General features: G+C 51.5%; 1 protein-coding gene, 1 long non-coding RNA gene and 3 other non-coding genes across 7 annotated transcripts; 2 read left to right on the top strand and 3 right to left on the bottom strand.

Moving 5' to 3' along the window:
- Window positions 1-817: 817 nt before the first annotated feature.
- Window positions 818-932, bottom strand: LOC139594647 (U5 spliceosomal RNA). The gene has a single exon (XR_011680722.1). It is a non-coding gene; the product is annotated as a U5 spliceosomal RNA (small nuclear RNA).
- Window positions 933-1,220: 288 nt separating this feature from the next.
- On the top strand, window positions 1,221-4,632 carry LOC139594438 (uncharacterized). The gene is made up of 2 exons (XR_011680637.1): window positions 1,221-2,740; window positions 3,618-4,632. It is a non-coding gene; the product is annotated as an uncharacterized lncRNA (long non-coding RNA).
- LOC139594629 (U5 spliceosomal RNA) lies at window positions 1,367-1,481 on the bottom strand. Its single transcript, XR_011680704.1, has one exon. It is a non-coding gene; the product is annotated as a U5 spliceosomal RNA (small nuclear RNA).
- LOC139594646 (U5 spliceosomal RNA) lies at window positions 2,418-2,532 on the bottom strand. Its single transcript, XR_011680721.1, has one exon. It is a non-coding gene; the product is annotated as a U5 spliceosomal RNA (small nuclear RNA).
- Window positions 4,633-7,723: 3,091 nt separating the features above from the next.
- TMEM53 (transmembrane protein 53) lies at window positions 7,724-11,294 on the top strand. Of its 3 annotated transcripts, none has more exons than XM_071436579.1 (3): window positions 7,724-7,820; window positions 8,287-8,399; window positions 10,219-11,294. In XM_071436579.1, exons 1-3 carry the CDS (start codon window positions 7,763-7,765, stop codon window positions 10,879-10,881), a joined length of 834 nt encoding a protein of 277 aa, XP_071292680.1. In that variant the 5' UTR covers window positions 7,724-7,762; the 3' UTR covers window positions 10,882-11,294. The 3 variants fall into 3 exon arrangements, with proteins under 3 accessions (XP_071292680.1, XP_071292681.1, XP_071292682.1); XM_071436580.1 differs by having other exon boundaries at window positions 7,728-7,820; window positions 8,290-8,399; XM_071436581.1 differs by having other exon boundaries at window positions 7,741-7,820; window positions 8,211-8,399.
- Window positions 11,295-15,643: the final 4,349 nt, after the last annotated feature.

Raw genomic sequence — 15,643 nt, 5'->3', positions numbered from 1 at the left:
TTCTCCCTATAAATAAAATTTCAAGCTAGTTCCAGGGTCTTCCAGTAGGGAAGGGTCTGAGCACTTCTACCTGCAGGCAGCTACTCTGTCTCATTCCCAAACACACCCATTTCCAATCAGCTTAGGGCTGGAGACTTGACAGAGCTGGGATATTCAGCAGGGAGGAGTGCCAGAGGTGACTGGGTGACTCTTTCCTGGGAGGAACATATCCCAGTCCTTTCCTACTGAGAGGATGCCACTTCTCTACGGTTCTTTTTATGGTCCTGTGGATCCTGCTCCAGTGTCTCACTCAATGGCTTTTGTGGCAGCTGCCTGTTAAACGTACTCTCTCAGCCAAAGTGTGGCTGTGTGTATATGTGGACCATTAGGGAGGAGAAAATGATGCTTTGAAACACTCTTAAGATGTTAGAGGTGGAGTTACTCTGCTAGCATGGATGGATGTAATTTTTCAGGAAACGCTGTGGCTACATATAATGATCTATGCATGTACATGCTGCAGCTCAGGCAGTCTGGGCTGCCGTGCCCTGCACTGCTGAGCTGGAACTGTTCACCATCCTCAAGCAGCAGCCCTCAGCACTTCTCTGGAGGCCTGCAGGGTGGCATCAGTGCTGCAGGCAGCCCCAGCCTGGAGCCGGGCAGCCCTTGCTGCTGCACCCCTCGCATCAGGGGACAGCCCCCGCACCGCCCCTGCCCCCCAGGGTGAGGGCTGAGCCTCGCAGATGACGACGGACCCCAAATGTCGGCAATCACTATCGAGACCGAGCACCCACAATATAGTCAATCCACTATTGATTCTATTATTAACCGAAAAAAATGTAGCTCCACCGAAATGGAGCCTCAAAAAATTTCTCGACACTCGTGCCTGTTCCTCTCCACGGAAATCTTTAGTAAAAGGCGAAAGATTTATACGATCTGAAGAGAAACCAGAGTATGCCTACGCACCCATCTCCGACATAGCCAGTGTCTGCTGCACCCCCCATAGGTGAGGGCGAGGCCAGCCTGCCCGGGGCCCCCGCACCCGCATCCCCGCCCGGCCCGGCCCCGCGGGTCGCACACGCCGGACAGCCCCCAGAGCCCGGGGGGGGGACAGCGGCCGCAACGCCGGACACCAGCGGGGCCGCGGAGCACCCTGGGCACCCTGGGCATGCAAATCAGCCCCGGAACGGCGCGGCCGGAAGGAGCGGGAGGAGCCGGGACCCGGATGGGCGGGGCGTGTCGGTGTTGCTGACATCGGTGCCGCAGCTCGTCCATTATCCCCGCGGTCCGAACCGCTAAGGATCGCTTATATTCCCCATTGCCGCAGTTAATTAACAACAACCCACCCCAGTGAGCTCAGCATTCGCTCTTTCTTTAACCGTAAATGGTTAGCTCCACCGTAATGGAGCCACAAAAAATTTCGTAAGACTCGTACGCGTTTCTCTCCACGGAAATATTTAGTAAAAGGCGAAAGTTTTATACGATCTGAAGAGAAACCAGAGAACAGCCATGCTGCACCCCGTACATATACCCACTCCCCTCTGCCGCCCCACAAGACACGGCGACCTTCACTCAATTCCTTTCCCTACTTCCCTTTCCTTCCGGCGCCTCACCCGGCTCGGCACCAGCCCCCGGCCGGTGCCACAGCCCGGCTGGCCCGAGCCCGGAGCCACGCCGGCTGGGAGCGGCGGCGCTCGGCGGGCCCGCCCCGGTGCTGCCCGCCCTGCATCCCGGGGATGCTGATCACACCAAGCGGAGGAGGCGGCCCGCCCCGACCAAGCCCGGTGCTTCCTGCCCTCCTGCCGGGGCGGGGGGAGCGAAGCGGGGCAGCTGGGGACAAAGCGAGCCGGGACTAGACAAGGACCCCGCGGCGCTCGGCTCTGGTCGCATCGTCGCCACGGCAAGGAGACGCCGCGCAGAGGCAAAAAGTCGGCTCCGGGAAAGGCCACCATACGCCGCCGCCAACGGATGGGAGCTAGACAGCGAGGGGGGCTTGCGGTAGGGGTCCCCCGCAAGCTGCTGAGCTCCGAGCGGGCGCCAACACCACCGCTGTCCTCCTGGGAGGGCTGGAGTGCCCGGGACTGCCGTGCAGGTCCCGGGCTGTCGCTTCTCCCGTAGTCCGAACCGCGGGCACGCAGCTACTCCGCTGCATCGCCCGGGCCAGGAGGCCAGGAAGAGGGGTTCCCGATCCCCGCTCCGTCACGGCCATCTTCTGACCCGACACGGGTAGTGAGGCGGCCGACCGAGCGGCTATAGGGGCGGTGCGGATGGAACCGTGAACGAGGTCCGTGCTGCCGAGAGCGGGACTAGAGTAGGTGGCGCTTTCAGCCCCAAGCACACTGCGTGCATATACACACACTCTCCTCGCTTGGTAGGAGAGAATAAGGGCAGCAGTTTTGCATAAGAGTGCAAATTATTCTATTTTTGACCAGAAAAGGGGTAGCTCCACCGAAATGGAGCCTCAAAAAATTTCTCGACACTCGTGCCTGTTCCTCTCCACGGAAATCTTTAGTAAAAGGCGAAAGATTTATACGATCTGAAGAGAAACCAGAGTATACCAAATTGTGGCCTTCGGCTGGTACCCAGTCCCGGTTGTCCCTCCTAAGATACAGCGACACCGATTGCCCCCGCGTTCGACCCTCTGCTGCCTCGTCCCGTTCTCCCGGCAGCGCTCAGAGCTCAGCCTGGCACTGCACCAGCGGTACCGGGGAGCGGCGGCCCGAACTTTACCGTGTCTGCGGCACCCCCGCGCGGTGCACCCTGGGTATGCAAATTATCCCGAATAGTAATAAGGCGCCCAGCCCCGCCCAGCCCCGTATCGGTCGCGGCCAGGCCGGCTCCGGGCCCCCGGAACGCTCGACGGGGACTTCCTGTGCCTGCCCCTCGCCCTCGGCACACTTGCCCAGGCTACCCCACACCGCCCAGGGTGGGTGGACAGATCTTACCTTTGTACTGGACCTCCAGGTGTACTGAGCAGAGCACACCCAGCACAGGCTCCATGAACAGACAGGGCACATCTCCCATCCTATCCTGGGGAAAAAGGGCAGAGTGACAGGGACAGTCTTCACACAGTTCTCCAGACTGTTCTCTTCCAGGTAGTAGGGCTACCCAGTGCAGCCAGAATGCCAAGGAGACAGGCACAGCTCCTGCCTGAGCAGGGGTGGGTGCAGGTGGTAACACTGCCCGTTGTCCCCAGCAAGGCTCGCTCCTCACCTGCATGAGCCTGAGTGTCTGCAGAGCCCCGTGCTGGGCTTGGGGGGAGGCACACAACAGCACAGCTTCGAGGCCTTGGGAATCTTGGCTCTGGTACTTGGGGTTGCTGTGGCCCAAAGAGTCCAGCAGAACCTGTGCATCTTTTTGACCTTCTGCTGTGTTGGAGGCGTTTAAGAACTTGGTCTGGGCTTGCACCCTTGTGCCGAGAAAGAGATGCCATCAGCGGGCAGAGGGAAGGGAATGGCTCAGTGCAGCAAGCAGCGCCATGGGCCAGAGGTCAGGGAGAACATCCTTGCCTGGATGAGGACAAAGCACAAATGGACATGCTGTGTACCACAGCTTTCACAAATGAGCTCCTTATACTCCCTGCCAGTGTCTCCAGTGAGCAACAGTAGCTTTATAAACCCTCTTTTGTCCTCTTCTTTCAGGTGGTTCAGCCTCAGTATTTCCAGAGGAATCAAGACACCTCTGATCTTCAGAAATTCAGTAAGGTATCTGTGGCTGCAAGGCTGCAAGAATAAGGGGAACAAGGCCAGAAATGTCACTTGCCTTGGAGCCCATCTTCCTCTGCCAGCATGCCATGTCCTGGCAGCCATCACCTCCCATCTCACTGCAGTGGGTAGAGGTCTGAACTGGATACTGTCTCTGCACAAGAACATGGACCGTCCTCTTACAGGCAGGCAGAGGCAGCACACTCATCCAAATGTGAGAAAAACACTGATTCTAGGTTTCTGAAAGATGGATTACATGGCTTTCCCTTCAGTTCCATCTTTTGATAACCAGGGTGTTTTTTAAGCCTGCAGAATGTGGTGGATGTGGATGTCTCTGTCTCTGTAAAAGCTTATTCTTTACACAAATTTTCAGTAGAGACCTTGCCCATCCTCTCCATCTCACTACCACACAGCACCTCCAGCTGTCCCAGGAAACAGATGCAGCATCCTGAGCCACACTGTTAGGTGAGCCAGAAACAATCTGGCTCTCTGGGAACTTCAGCTGCAGCTCTGGTTCTGCCTTGTTTTAATGAAGCTGTTGAGGATGCAACAGTTGTTTGAGCAACTTTGTGGGCATTATCCCATCCCTGCAGGAAAACCATGATGGCTAATGGCTTCCTGCTCTTTGACAGATGTTGTGATCCTGCCTAGAGAAAAATGAGAAAGAAGTTTAAAAGTCTGTGAAGAAAGACTGTACAAATGAATTATCACTAGAATCACATTTTAATTCTCTGTCAAATAATATGAAAGTGATTAGTAACCATTTAATCTCATTTTCTCTTATACTCATTTCATAGATAGGAAAACTAGCAAAAGGAGAGTTCCTGATATGTCTGAAGCTGCACAATGAATCTGTGACAGACTTGAGATTATTTTCCTGGGCAGGTGGTTTCACCACAGTTCTGTTCTCTGCTCTGCTAATAAAGTCATTTTGATGTTACCCATTACCCCAGCCCTGTTTCTCACTAGCCTCATGATATGAACACTGCGTCTCATATCTGACCTGCCAGGGAATAAATAGAGTGAAATGAGAGCAGAAATAGGTATGGATTTATGGGGAGTGACAGGGTCAAGGGGGCTATAAATGCCTGTTAGCACAGCAGCACAGCCCTCACTCATGTGCTGGAGCAACAGCCATGTGGACATCCACCCCAGGAACATGTGCCTGGCCTTGGCAGTGGGAAAGTGCTTTGGCACCCTTTAGCATGAAAGATATTTGCTCCCTTTTTTCCCCTATTTATTTTTCCTGGCATGTTTTTAAACAATCTAAGAAAAGCTAAAATGATAAGAGCTATAAGCAAGAAGACAGAAGTACCAGAAACATCCCTTGTCTGCAATTCCTTCTATTTCTTCACAGATGTGTTAAATAAAGAAATCTACATTTTTCCAAGTGTCTTTGGCACACTTTTGGCTCAGTATGATAGCCTTTAGTGCAGCTTGACAAATGTGAAGGTGCACTTAGTAAGGGAGATGGAATGTCAGGGACTGAGCTTCCATTTGTGTGGCAATCCCACAGCTGTGCAGGCTGGAGGACACTGACCAGGCTCAAGGAGCCTCACAGTTAAACACCAGGATCTGTGCCCACACGCAGATGCAGAAAGAGGGATAAGGTCACAGTGGCATTAACACAGGTGCCTTGTCCTCCACCGAGTTGTATCAACATGCCTAGGGATCAGAAAGGAATTCAGACCTTGTCTAATGCACTTCTTGGGCTTCCTACCTAACAAAAGCACCATTTTAGGTTTTATTTAAATGTGGTTTATTGAGAAAAAGAGTTAAAATAATATAAATCTTTCTGTTTCAGAATAAGAAGTTTCTTTCAATGTAATACAAATCATCAAGATTACCAATTTCCCATTTACAAAGTTCTTAAGCCCTTTCTCCTAGTATCTGGAGCAAAATTTCAAATCAGTTCCAAAATATCCTCAAGATACCTGCTCAAAAGTAACTTTATACTCCTATTATCTGAACCAGGCTGAAAACAACCACTAAGACGTGAACATGTGTCTCAGTGCCTAAAAACAAACAAGTAAAGTCTCCAAAAAGCTGGCCAAGAAACAGTGCTTGAGAATTAGGATGAGATGAAATTTCATTTGCGAATTAACGGTCTGTGTTCTGTAAGGCATCTGTGTCCTTGGCAGGGCGTTTTCAGGACCTCCTTTGCAGGGAAGCAGGTTTAAAATAAATCCATTTTCCCAAAATAGTTGTGATTGAAAATGTTATTAGCCATAACAAATGTTAGTGCTGACAGGAGAATGGCCTGTTAGGGGCCTCTGCTGAAACAGTCAAGTGAAAGTCATATTTCACATTATTGCAAGCATTTTCCTGTGATTTACAGAATATTTGTGAAACATTACTTGCAAGGCATATGATTGATATTGAGAGAACAGCTCGTGTGTAGGGGCAATCTGTATTTCACAGAGACTGTTTGCATGAAATTTACAGTCCCATAAAGTGCTCCTCTGTCCTCAACAGAGATCTAGTTAAAAGAACTTTACAGTCTGAAACATCCCAAAATTGATTGTAAATTAAGGTTTCTGTATTTATGTTTTAGATGCTGGTGGTGTAATGCTGCAGTAAGCCCCCCCACTACTCAGAAATACTAGCACCAGCCTCTGGACGTGAGGATTTTAGTGATACAACGGCCTTGCCTATGAATCAATGGAAAAAAAAAAAAAAGAACTTTGAAACAATGAGGACATGGCTTCAGAGGATACAGTGGTGTCTGTCTCTGGCTGCTGTAATAACAGCATTTGCTGACATAGGAGTCTTTAAGCCAACATTGCAAAGTACCCTGGAAATGTACATTAATGTTTTTATTATGAACATTTTACATATGGGAATGTACAGACACAGGGAAGTTAAATGACTTGCCTGAATCATTTGTCAGTGCTAGCATCAACATGTAACTCCTGGTTGCTGGCTTCAAACTCTGCTGTCAACAGTGCTGGGCTGCCACCCAGTCCACTGGACCTAATAATCAAAACAAGGCTGGGTCAGGGCAGGGCTTTACTCCTTCCAAGAAAACACCAGTGATTTAGGAACTGTCTCTGGCAATTCAGCAGTTCTTTACATCCAGAATCCTGCTTAATCATCAGATTGAGATCAAAAGGCACACTGGTGCTGCTTCAGCCTCACACCGAGCATGAGGTGCCAGGGAATGATGGCCTTGGACTCATGGAAGGACAGAGTGGCAGTGATTTGGTGTTACCTTTGCATCTTACAACATCGAGGTTGTGCCCAGCCTCAGGCAGAACTTAGGGCTTGTTTCCCTGGCAGGTTTCCCATTTCCTGGCACACCTCAAGTCCTCCATGTACAGTGCACCTTCCTCAGTGTACCCCAACACCCTCAGCTCCTCAACTCTCAGTCCCACCGGCCCCTCTCTGACCTGCATGTCCTGCCTGTGGCCCCACAGCCCCAAACCCAGCCCCGCACTGCCTCATCCCAGCCGGGCCCTACACTGCCCCCTGCATCCATTCCCTTCCCTGCCCCGTCTGATCCACTGCAACCTCAGCATTCCCTGCCCCAGGGAATCCACCATCCCATAGCCCCTCCTGACCCAAACACCCAGAGCAGGGCCAACAACCTCTCTCACCCTCATGCCCGCTGCATCCTCGGGGCCCCCTGGCTGGACTCCCCGCTCCAGGCCCTACAGTTCCCCTCAGCCCGGCCCTGCGGCCCCCCTGGCTGCACTCCCCGCTCCAGGCCCTACAGTTCCCCTCAGCCCCCCCTGGCTGCAATCCCCGCTCCAGGCTCTACCATTCTCCTCAGCCCGGCCCTGCGGCCCCCGCCCGCCTCAGCCTCGCACCCCGCGCCCCTGCCTCGAGGGGGCGGTTACCCCGCAGAATGACTGACACGCGGCTGAACCAATCGCTGCCAGACTTTCCTCCCGCTGCCCAATGGGTGGCCAGCGGGCGGGGCGCTGGGCCGGTGCTAAGGGCGCGTTGCTAAGGAAGTGGGAGGCGGGTAGGGGGCGGGGCAAATGATGAGGCGGGGTGGGAGCTTTCCCTTCCCATTGGCTGCGGGGAGAGGGGTGGGCGGGGCTTCCGCGGGGGGCGGAAGCGGCGGCCGGTGCGCGGCCATGGGCACCCGCGGGCTGAGGGACGCCGTGGTGGAGCTGCAGCCGGGACAGGCCCGCGGTGCGGGGGCGAGCGGGACCGGGGACACCGTGACAGCAGGGACGGGGCGGGCGGAGGAGAGGCGAGCGCGCTGGGGTGTGGGAGGAGGAGCCGTGGGGCATTGGTGCTCCGGCAGGTGTCTGGCAGTGCCTGGAGGACAGGGCAGAACGCTTCCCTGTTCCCTGGAAGCGGCAGCAGCCGCCGCTGTCTCGCCGGAGGCGGGAGGAGCGGTGTCGCCCCCCGCAGGGAGCAGCTCGGTGCTGGCTTTGCGGCACTGAAGAGCGTGGGAGCTGCAGGGGCTGAAGCTGGGCTGTGCAGTACGCCCACGGAGTGAAACCGGCGTGAGGCAATGCTCGGAACTGAGCGAGCAGCCAGGCTTATACTTGCTTCACTATTGCCTTTAAACTTTAGTAACCAGGCGAGCTGCTGTGAGTTGTGCTCGGGCAGCCTGGAGGGCAGCTGCTGTAACACTTGTGGTCTGTTCCAGAAGGCAGCACAGACAGAGGGCCTGCCGAGGGCCAGCCCGTGGTCATCCTCCTGGGCTGGGCCGGCTGCCAGGACAAATACCTGGCCAAATACAGCGCAGTCTACAGCCAGAAGGTGAGTGCCCTGTCTGTGTCTTCATGACACTGTTATACTGTGAAATGGCCTTATTTTTGTGTGGTTAAGTCTCTCTCTTGGTAAAGTCTCTCTGAAGCCTCTCTTGTCTCACTCATGGGGAGTGAGTGAGAGTTCTCCTGTCATTGAAAGCTCCTTGTCTCTCACAGCCCGGGCAGTGTTATCTAACAGCTGCTGATGTCACCTTTGTGTGTGCAGCCAAGGCAGAAATACTTCCTTGGAGAAACTTTCAGCTGCTGTGTGACTCACTGAAGTATCTTAAGGCATTTAAAGTTGTGGGATTATTCAGGAATCACGTGAACCGTGTTAGGTTTCCAAACAGGTAAACATGCAGGGAAAGATTCTCTGTTTACTGCTTGCTGTTAGGCCACAGCACAGATGTGGTGAGGCTGGGGTGGGAACTGATGGAACACATTGGCATCTGTCATGCCTTTGGCTCTTCCTTCCTGTGAAAATGATTCATCTAAATGTTGTAAACCAAATTAATTTTATCCTGTCTGTGAAACAGGCATCCTGTGATAGTCATAGCTGCTCACTAGGAATTCCTTGTGTTTGAACTAGAGAGATCTGTCCTACTGCCAGTTCCCTAGGTTATGATATTTTCCTTTCTAATACTGTATTTTACTGAAATGATGCCAGCTTGTAGCATGGGAACCCAGTGAAACATTAGAATTTTTTTTCTTGGTCAGCAGGGAATATTGTGTATATCCAAATCTGTTCCAACTATAGGTGGTAAAGTTTGTACATTACCAAGTCTATTGTTAATGTGTAATCCAGTGCAGGAGTCATTAATTGGCTTGATCTAGTGAAGAATTAGTTGTTAAGTGGCTTTAAGATGCTGCTGAGCGGATGAGGAGCACGTTACAGGGCAGCATGACAACTTCTTGGAAAATACTTTTCTCTCAGAAAGATCATAGAAATGGGAGAGGATGAGTTTTCTTAGCTCACTAAGAGGAAGTGGCTGTAGCCATGGCAAGATGGTAAAGAAGGCTTTGATTTGAGAACTTGGTGTCCTCTTCTAACTCGTTCACTGTTTAGGGAGCTCTGGGGGGGGTGTTTTGGTGACTTAGCTTTGTCCTTGTCAGTGTGTAATGTCAGTGAGCTCAGGTGATGGAAAAGGTCTAAAGCATTCATAAATGTAGTTCCATCTGCTCTATTCTGAAACTCCTCCAAGATCCTGTTCCCAAATCTATACCTAAATGTAAGGCAGTTGCTCAGGAGTTCCGAGTCCTTGAGCCAGAGCTCCTTCTTTGCACAGCTGGAGTGTTTCAGCAAGGTCTACAAAAATCATGTTGGTGTTTGTTGTTGGTGAGTCTTAGAGACAGCTGCAAACAAGTGCGCCCAAGGAGAGGAGGATTTCCTCTTTCTTCTTATATTTGCTTCAGTGTGATGAGCTGGATGTGTACCAGAGCAGGCTTGTCTTACTAAAACGGCTGATGCTGAAGGTCTGTGAATCAGGGAGATGGTTTTCTTCTCCTGGGTGAGGATTAACACCCATAAAAATGGGTGGCAGTGTCCCCAGGGGTTGTGCCAGTTAGCACAAGATTTGAAAGGATCTCAGACACGACCAAAGCCTCTGCAGTGGCAGAGGCCTTTTCATAATACTGTGTGCTATGATGATTAATGTAATCTATATTCGTGTCAGTGCCTTGCTGCTGACACTAAAGACTTTCTTCTGGTCCTGTGGTTTCTGTTGGAAACCTGTCCCAAATTTTCATGTTCTTTGTACTGCTGCTTGCCTACTCTCTGTAATTTGCAGCACAGCTTAAACGTCTGTGGGGTCTCTTTCTGTTGTTCTTAGGGCTGCACGGTCATCCGTTACACAGCTCCATGGAGGATGGTATTCTTCTCTGAGACCTTTGGCATCAGATCCCTGCAGACCCCAGCCAGGCGACTCCTGGAGCTGCTCTTTGACTACAGAGTTGAGAACAGACCGGTTCTTTTCCACGTTTTCAGCAATGGTGGTGTCATGCTGTACCGTTACATCCTCGAGGCGCTCCACACCCACACGCCCTTCCAGAGCCTCAGGGTAGCTGGCACCATTTTCGACAGCGCCCCTGGCAGAAGAAACTTGCGAGGAGCCCTTCGTGCCCTGGCAACTGTCCTGGCCTCCATGAACGTGCTGCTCAAGTATCTCCTGCTGTTCACTTTTGCCACCACAGCCGTGGTGCTGCGGGTCCTGCTGTACCCCCTGACCCGCTTCCTCCACGAGAGCCACTACGACGCCCTGCTGAAAGCGCCCTCGCGCTGGCCTGAGCTCTACCTCTACTCCCAGGCCGATCTCATCATCAAAGCCAGCGAGATTGAGCTCATGGCCAGTGCTCGGGAGCAGCTCGGGGTTCCTGTGAAAGCCGTGGACTTCTCAGACTCGCCTCACGTCAGCCACATGCGGGTGTACCCCACCTATTACCGCAGCCTCTGCACCGCCTTCCTGGCTGACTGTGTCGGGGCCTCACCTCCTTAGTGCTCTAATGACCTGCAGTGTTTGCCTCTCCTTGCTCAGCTCCGATGGGAAATGTCACCTCCTTGCTTTTGTGTCTTTGAAGTGAGGAAAGTAGAGGCTCCTTGTTTGGTTTGTTGCTTTTTTTTTTCCCCTACTGTCTACAAGTGTGAAAGCCTCCAGCCTGGCCTTTGGACCAGCCACGTTAGAGCAGAATGTAGATATAGATTAATTTAAAGTCCTGAAGGTGAAATCCTGTCATGGTTCATGTTGATGTGCTCTACCAAAGTGTCACAGACCAGAATCTCACACTGAGTATTATTTGTTTCTTCCTGTCTCTTCTTGTTCTCTGCTCTCCGTCTTGTCTCCTTGTCCCTGGTGTCCAAGGTGCATGTTCTGTTGCTTGTATTAATTTTACAATACAACTCTTCCATGTATTTGTTGTTTTGTTGTTTTTTTTCTCTCTGCCATTTCTTTTATCTTGCAATGAGCAAACAGAGCCAAGTCTGCAGGACTTTCTGCTTTTCTCAGTGCATCCCAGCTCTTGTTGTACTCTCCTTGCTACAGATCAGGCCTTGAAACCAAGTGTAAGACCAGGAAAAGGTGTGTGTAGGGCAGTATGACCAGACTGTCATCTGGTTTCATTAAATAGCTGAGATAAAAGTCAAAGCTCTCTGATCCTTGGTGGGAGCTCAAATGTTTGTGACAACTTTTGTGTTCTTCAAGGTTTAAGCTAACATTTTTGAATGTTTCTAGTGTTTTGTTTTTCTTCCTTCCAGTCTTTTGTGTGTTCTACTGAGTAGTTTTGCTTTCTTGGAGAGCTACTTCTTTGTTAATTGTGTCTTGAAGCAGCCTATATTTTGCATCTGGATATTCAGGGAATATTTTTTTGGATTACAGCTGTGCCAGACCCCAGAAACAGAAAGGTGGAATTGCAGAAGAAAATGGAACTGTCTCTTGGAGCTATGCTTTATACTGGGTATTTTTAAAATCACCTCCACCCTACAAATGACCATGAAATATGATGGTTTTGTCCAAAATGTTCTCTTCAGATGATCAGTCTTTGCAGTCCATGCGATGTGTACAAGAAATTAATTCCTTCCACCTAGTGAAAAAGTAGCTCATTGCACTGTACTTCATGTGTGGGTCTAGGTTTTATTGTTTATTTGGGGGAGAAGTGGGTATAAAGACAGAGAAGAGCCTGCTGATATGTTTATGCTATGTCACAGTATAGCAAGCTAATTAATAACATGGTGAACAAGTTTAGCCAACTTTAAATTGCCAGGAGGAAGCTCTGGAGGGCTGTGACATGGGCCTGCTTGAACAAGGAACTGCCCTAGAGAGGTAGGCACTGAAACAGCAGGAGTTTTGCAAAAGGTTCTGCCAGTGAGTGGCTGTGCTGCTCTTGCCCACCCTTGGGGTACAGTCACCCACAATTACAAAACTCCTGCTGTTCTGGACTGAAATGCAGAGGGCGAAGTCCTTGGGAAGCACTGAAATAATTTGGAAGTTTAACACAAGAACTGTAACACCTCACAGAAGTGAAAGCACAGGGTGAGTGGCAGTGGTGACCACACAGCTGGTTCATGGCAGACTATTGTGACAATGCTCATTTACAGCAGAATAACCCCTGGTGGGCATGGCTTTAGAGGGAGGGTTGGGCTATATATGGGATAAGTGAGAATTAACTGAAAAGGGTCTGATGACCTGGTTTGTCTTTTATTTTTTAAAAGTGAAAACTGTCTCCAGGCACAGGAGCTTGTTGCTTGGGACCCAGTCTTCTGTGGGTGTGATCCCAGTTCCAGCTCCCACTGTGACAGTGGGGTGTGAGGGCTACTCTGTGGTAAGAGTCTTCAGCCTTCCCCTTTTCATGCAGAAATTCTCATTTCTAGGGTTTGGACCTGTAAAATCCAAGCATGGTCCCCTATCTCCAGAAAGGCCATCAGAGATATCCCAGCTTTTTAAAGCAGGCCCTGGTTTATGCTGTCAGTGCTGTAACTCCTGAGCTGTGATGTGTTCATCTGCCTTTTCAGAGATCTGGGCTGGGGCTTCTCAGCATCCAGCCTGTTTGTGGCACTGTGAACACTCCTGGGGAACAGAGGTGATAAAAGTTATTTAACCAGCACTTGCCCTCATGCTGGTTTCTACAGGTTCAGTATTTACAGATCAGTTAAACACTCCATAATATATGCCTCTGAATTAATACAATTGTTCCTGGGAATCTGCTGCTCCTGTTTATTGCTGTGGGTGTTGAACTTCTGTTTAAGGACTCGGGCTGTTACAGAACATGGCTGGCAGGAGCTGGAGCTATACCCTGTGCCCCTGCCTGACAGGATGGTGAGGCTTGCTCTGGGAGAAGCCTCACATGTCAGCTGCACCTTCCTTCCTCACTTTCACCTCCCCAGCACGGTGTTTCCACTTTCCCAGCTCAACCCTGCTTCCCCACTTTCCAGGGCAGCAGGCAGGGAGTGGGTGCTGCCTGCTGCAGCTCTGCGGTCAGAGGTGTCCTGAGCTTTCCCAACAACAGGAATGTGCTCACAGGCCTTTCCACTGCTGCAAAAGCGACATGAAATTCAGAGGTGATTTGTGTACCCAGCTCTCTGAGAGCAGGGTGATCTTTGCCAAGCCAGTGATTTACAGCACCAGTCTTCTGAGTGGTTTTGTTTTCTGAGTCCCAGCAAGTTTTAATTCCGATTGTGAGTGCTGTGTGATATGCTGGCCTCTGCTTTCCTGTACTGTGTGTGCCCCCACCTTCCTGCCCTCCCTATTCCTGGGGCTTATTTGAAACAGAAGGTTAATAACTTGGAGCCCGAAGGCACATGGCTGAGAACTGATCCAAGCACTACTGGATTTACAAAAACCCAGCCTCAGACCCTTAATCCTTGCTAAACTGTCACGGTTTGGCGCAGCCAGTGTTCCTAAAGAGCTTCAGCCTGAACACTGAAAGCCCAAAGGTTGTGATATCTTGGCAAATCCAGGTAAATCTCTGAGATGAGCTACGGGGAGGAGGGGCACTGCAGATCTGTTCATTGGGAGGAAAAAATGCAGCATCCCTGGGCTTGCCTCGAGGGTAGGGAGTGGGATGTGGTCCAGAGCTTGTTTTCCTGCAGTCCAGCCCTCATGTGCAGACTGTGAAATAGTGTAGGTGGAACACCAGCAGTGGTGGGAGAGGAGGATGCTCACAGCTGGCTACCACAGTTGTGGTAAAGCAAAATTAACTTTCCCTCAGTAACAAAATCTATTTGAGTGTTTCCTGTGAAGGAACTGACTCCTGGCTTGCTTCCCTGTGCTGCCCTCCCTCCCCAGGCAGTGGTGATGTTACAGAGTGGTTTTGAAAAACAAAAAAAGCCACTTAGTGGTCAGGGTGGCCCGTGTGGCTGGGCTGGAGGGCGCTCAGCTGCTCCTGACAGGGCTGGGAGGGTGTCTGTGCAGCCAGAGCTCCCTGTGGCACTGGGGGAGGCTGTGGTGGGGAACTGGGCAAGCCAGGGGCAGGATCCAGTCAGCCAGGGTCAGGTTTGGAGCTGGGGCAAAATCTTGCAGCGTGAGTAATTCAAATTATGCTCCTGGGTGGAGACTGACCTGTGCCCACACCTCATAAAGGTGTTTTAAAGCTGTGTGGGCTGAGGTCCCATTTTCATGCATGTTGGGATGCTGCAGGCATATGTGTGGAGCTTTGCCATTGATGGAAAAGTGGGAATGGACGGGGTGGAGCCAAGCAATCCAAGCCTGTGCTGTATCCCAAAAAGTGTAGGAGGGAGGCTGGTCTCCACTGCCCGTGCAGACCCCGTGCCGGGCGGGAACAGCTCCACGAGATGGCAGCAGGACCCCTCTTTCCTGCATGGAGAGATTTCTGGTCTCGGAAACAGCTGAACACATCCTGGCAAAGACCCCAACAGCACAGCTCAGCCCAGCTCTTCTGAGTGCCTGAGAGCATCTCCTGCAAAAGGTCTCCTCTTGGGGCAAGGAAAAAGACCAGCAAGAACTAACTCCAGTGACAAGAACTAGAGATTGTGAGTTAATACAGAACAGCATCTCTTCCCTAGGACTGCCTGCCTCTGGAATTTGTACTAGATCCCATTCCTCAGCTTTAACTGATTGTTAAAACCAAAAGTCTAGCAGCAGGAATAGCTTTCCTGCCCTTCTCACTTCAGCAGACCAGGTCGTAGCACTTCCCTCTCCATCACCCAGGGAAGGCTATCTGTTTTTTAAATCAATCTCTGTAGTAGTGTGATCAAGCAGACCATGGCCCAACTTCTGGGAGCTCCACGTATCAGGACTCTGGAGCTCCCTTGGGTTCCCTGTAGTCCCCAAGCCCTGGGAAAGAAGCTGAGCTTCGTGCTGCTCTTCTGAAAAGGCTGGCAGGACCTCCCAGCACACAGGGCTGGGGGCTGAGGATGCAATTAGGAAACAGGACAGCACAAATGGGGGCCCACAGCCACCACCTGATCTGTCTCCTAATGCCCCCCTGTCCAGCACACCCGCAAAGCTCCTTCACCCAGCCTGGGGCATGAGCATCCCTCCATCCCCTTCCCTTTGAATTGACCCCCCCTCTCATTTCTGCATGCTCATATGGCTGCAAGTGCACCCCAGCACCATCAGAGACAGGCTGTGTGGGCACAGCATCCTTCAGTCACCCTCCCAAACCTATGGGGGCTGGGGCAGGGAGAGCTTGGGCAGCCCTGCCCCCGTGGAATGATGGATGAGCTGACAATAGGGTATTGATAAGGAATTAACCTTGAGCCCTTCTTGCTTCAGTGTCAATAGAGCAGGAGCCAAGTACACACGT

Source organism: Agelaius tricolor, unplaced genomic scaffold (genome assembly GCF_023055355.1).
Source record: "Agelaius tricolor isolate 1412-34295 unplaced genomic scaffold, bAgeTri1.0.p SCAF_11, whole genome shotgun sequence".
Taxonomy (NCBI): Eukaryota; Metazoa; Chordata; class Aves; order Passeriformes; family Icteridae; genus Agelaius; species Agelaius tricolor.
The sequence above is the reverse complement of the archived record's forward strand: the minus strand, read 5'-3'. Positions and strand labels throughout refer to the sequence as shown.

Coding starts and splice junctions, on each gene's coding strand:
- TMEM53 (XM_071436579.1), top strand. CDS start 7,763: ATGGGCACCCGCGGGCTGAGGGACGCCGTGGTGGAGCTGCAGCCGGGA. Junction 7,821..8,286: donor GCAGCCGGGACAGGCCCGCG/GTGCGGGGGCGA, acceptor GGTCTGTTCCAG/AAGGCAGCACAGACAGAGGG. Junction 8,400..10,218: donor GCGCAGTCTACAGCCAGAAG/GTGAGTGCCCTG, acceptor TGTTGTTCTTAG/GGCTGCACGGTCATCCGTTA.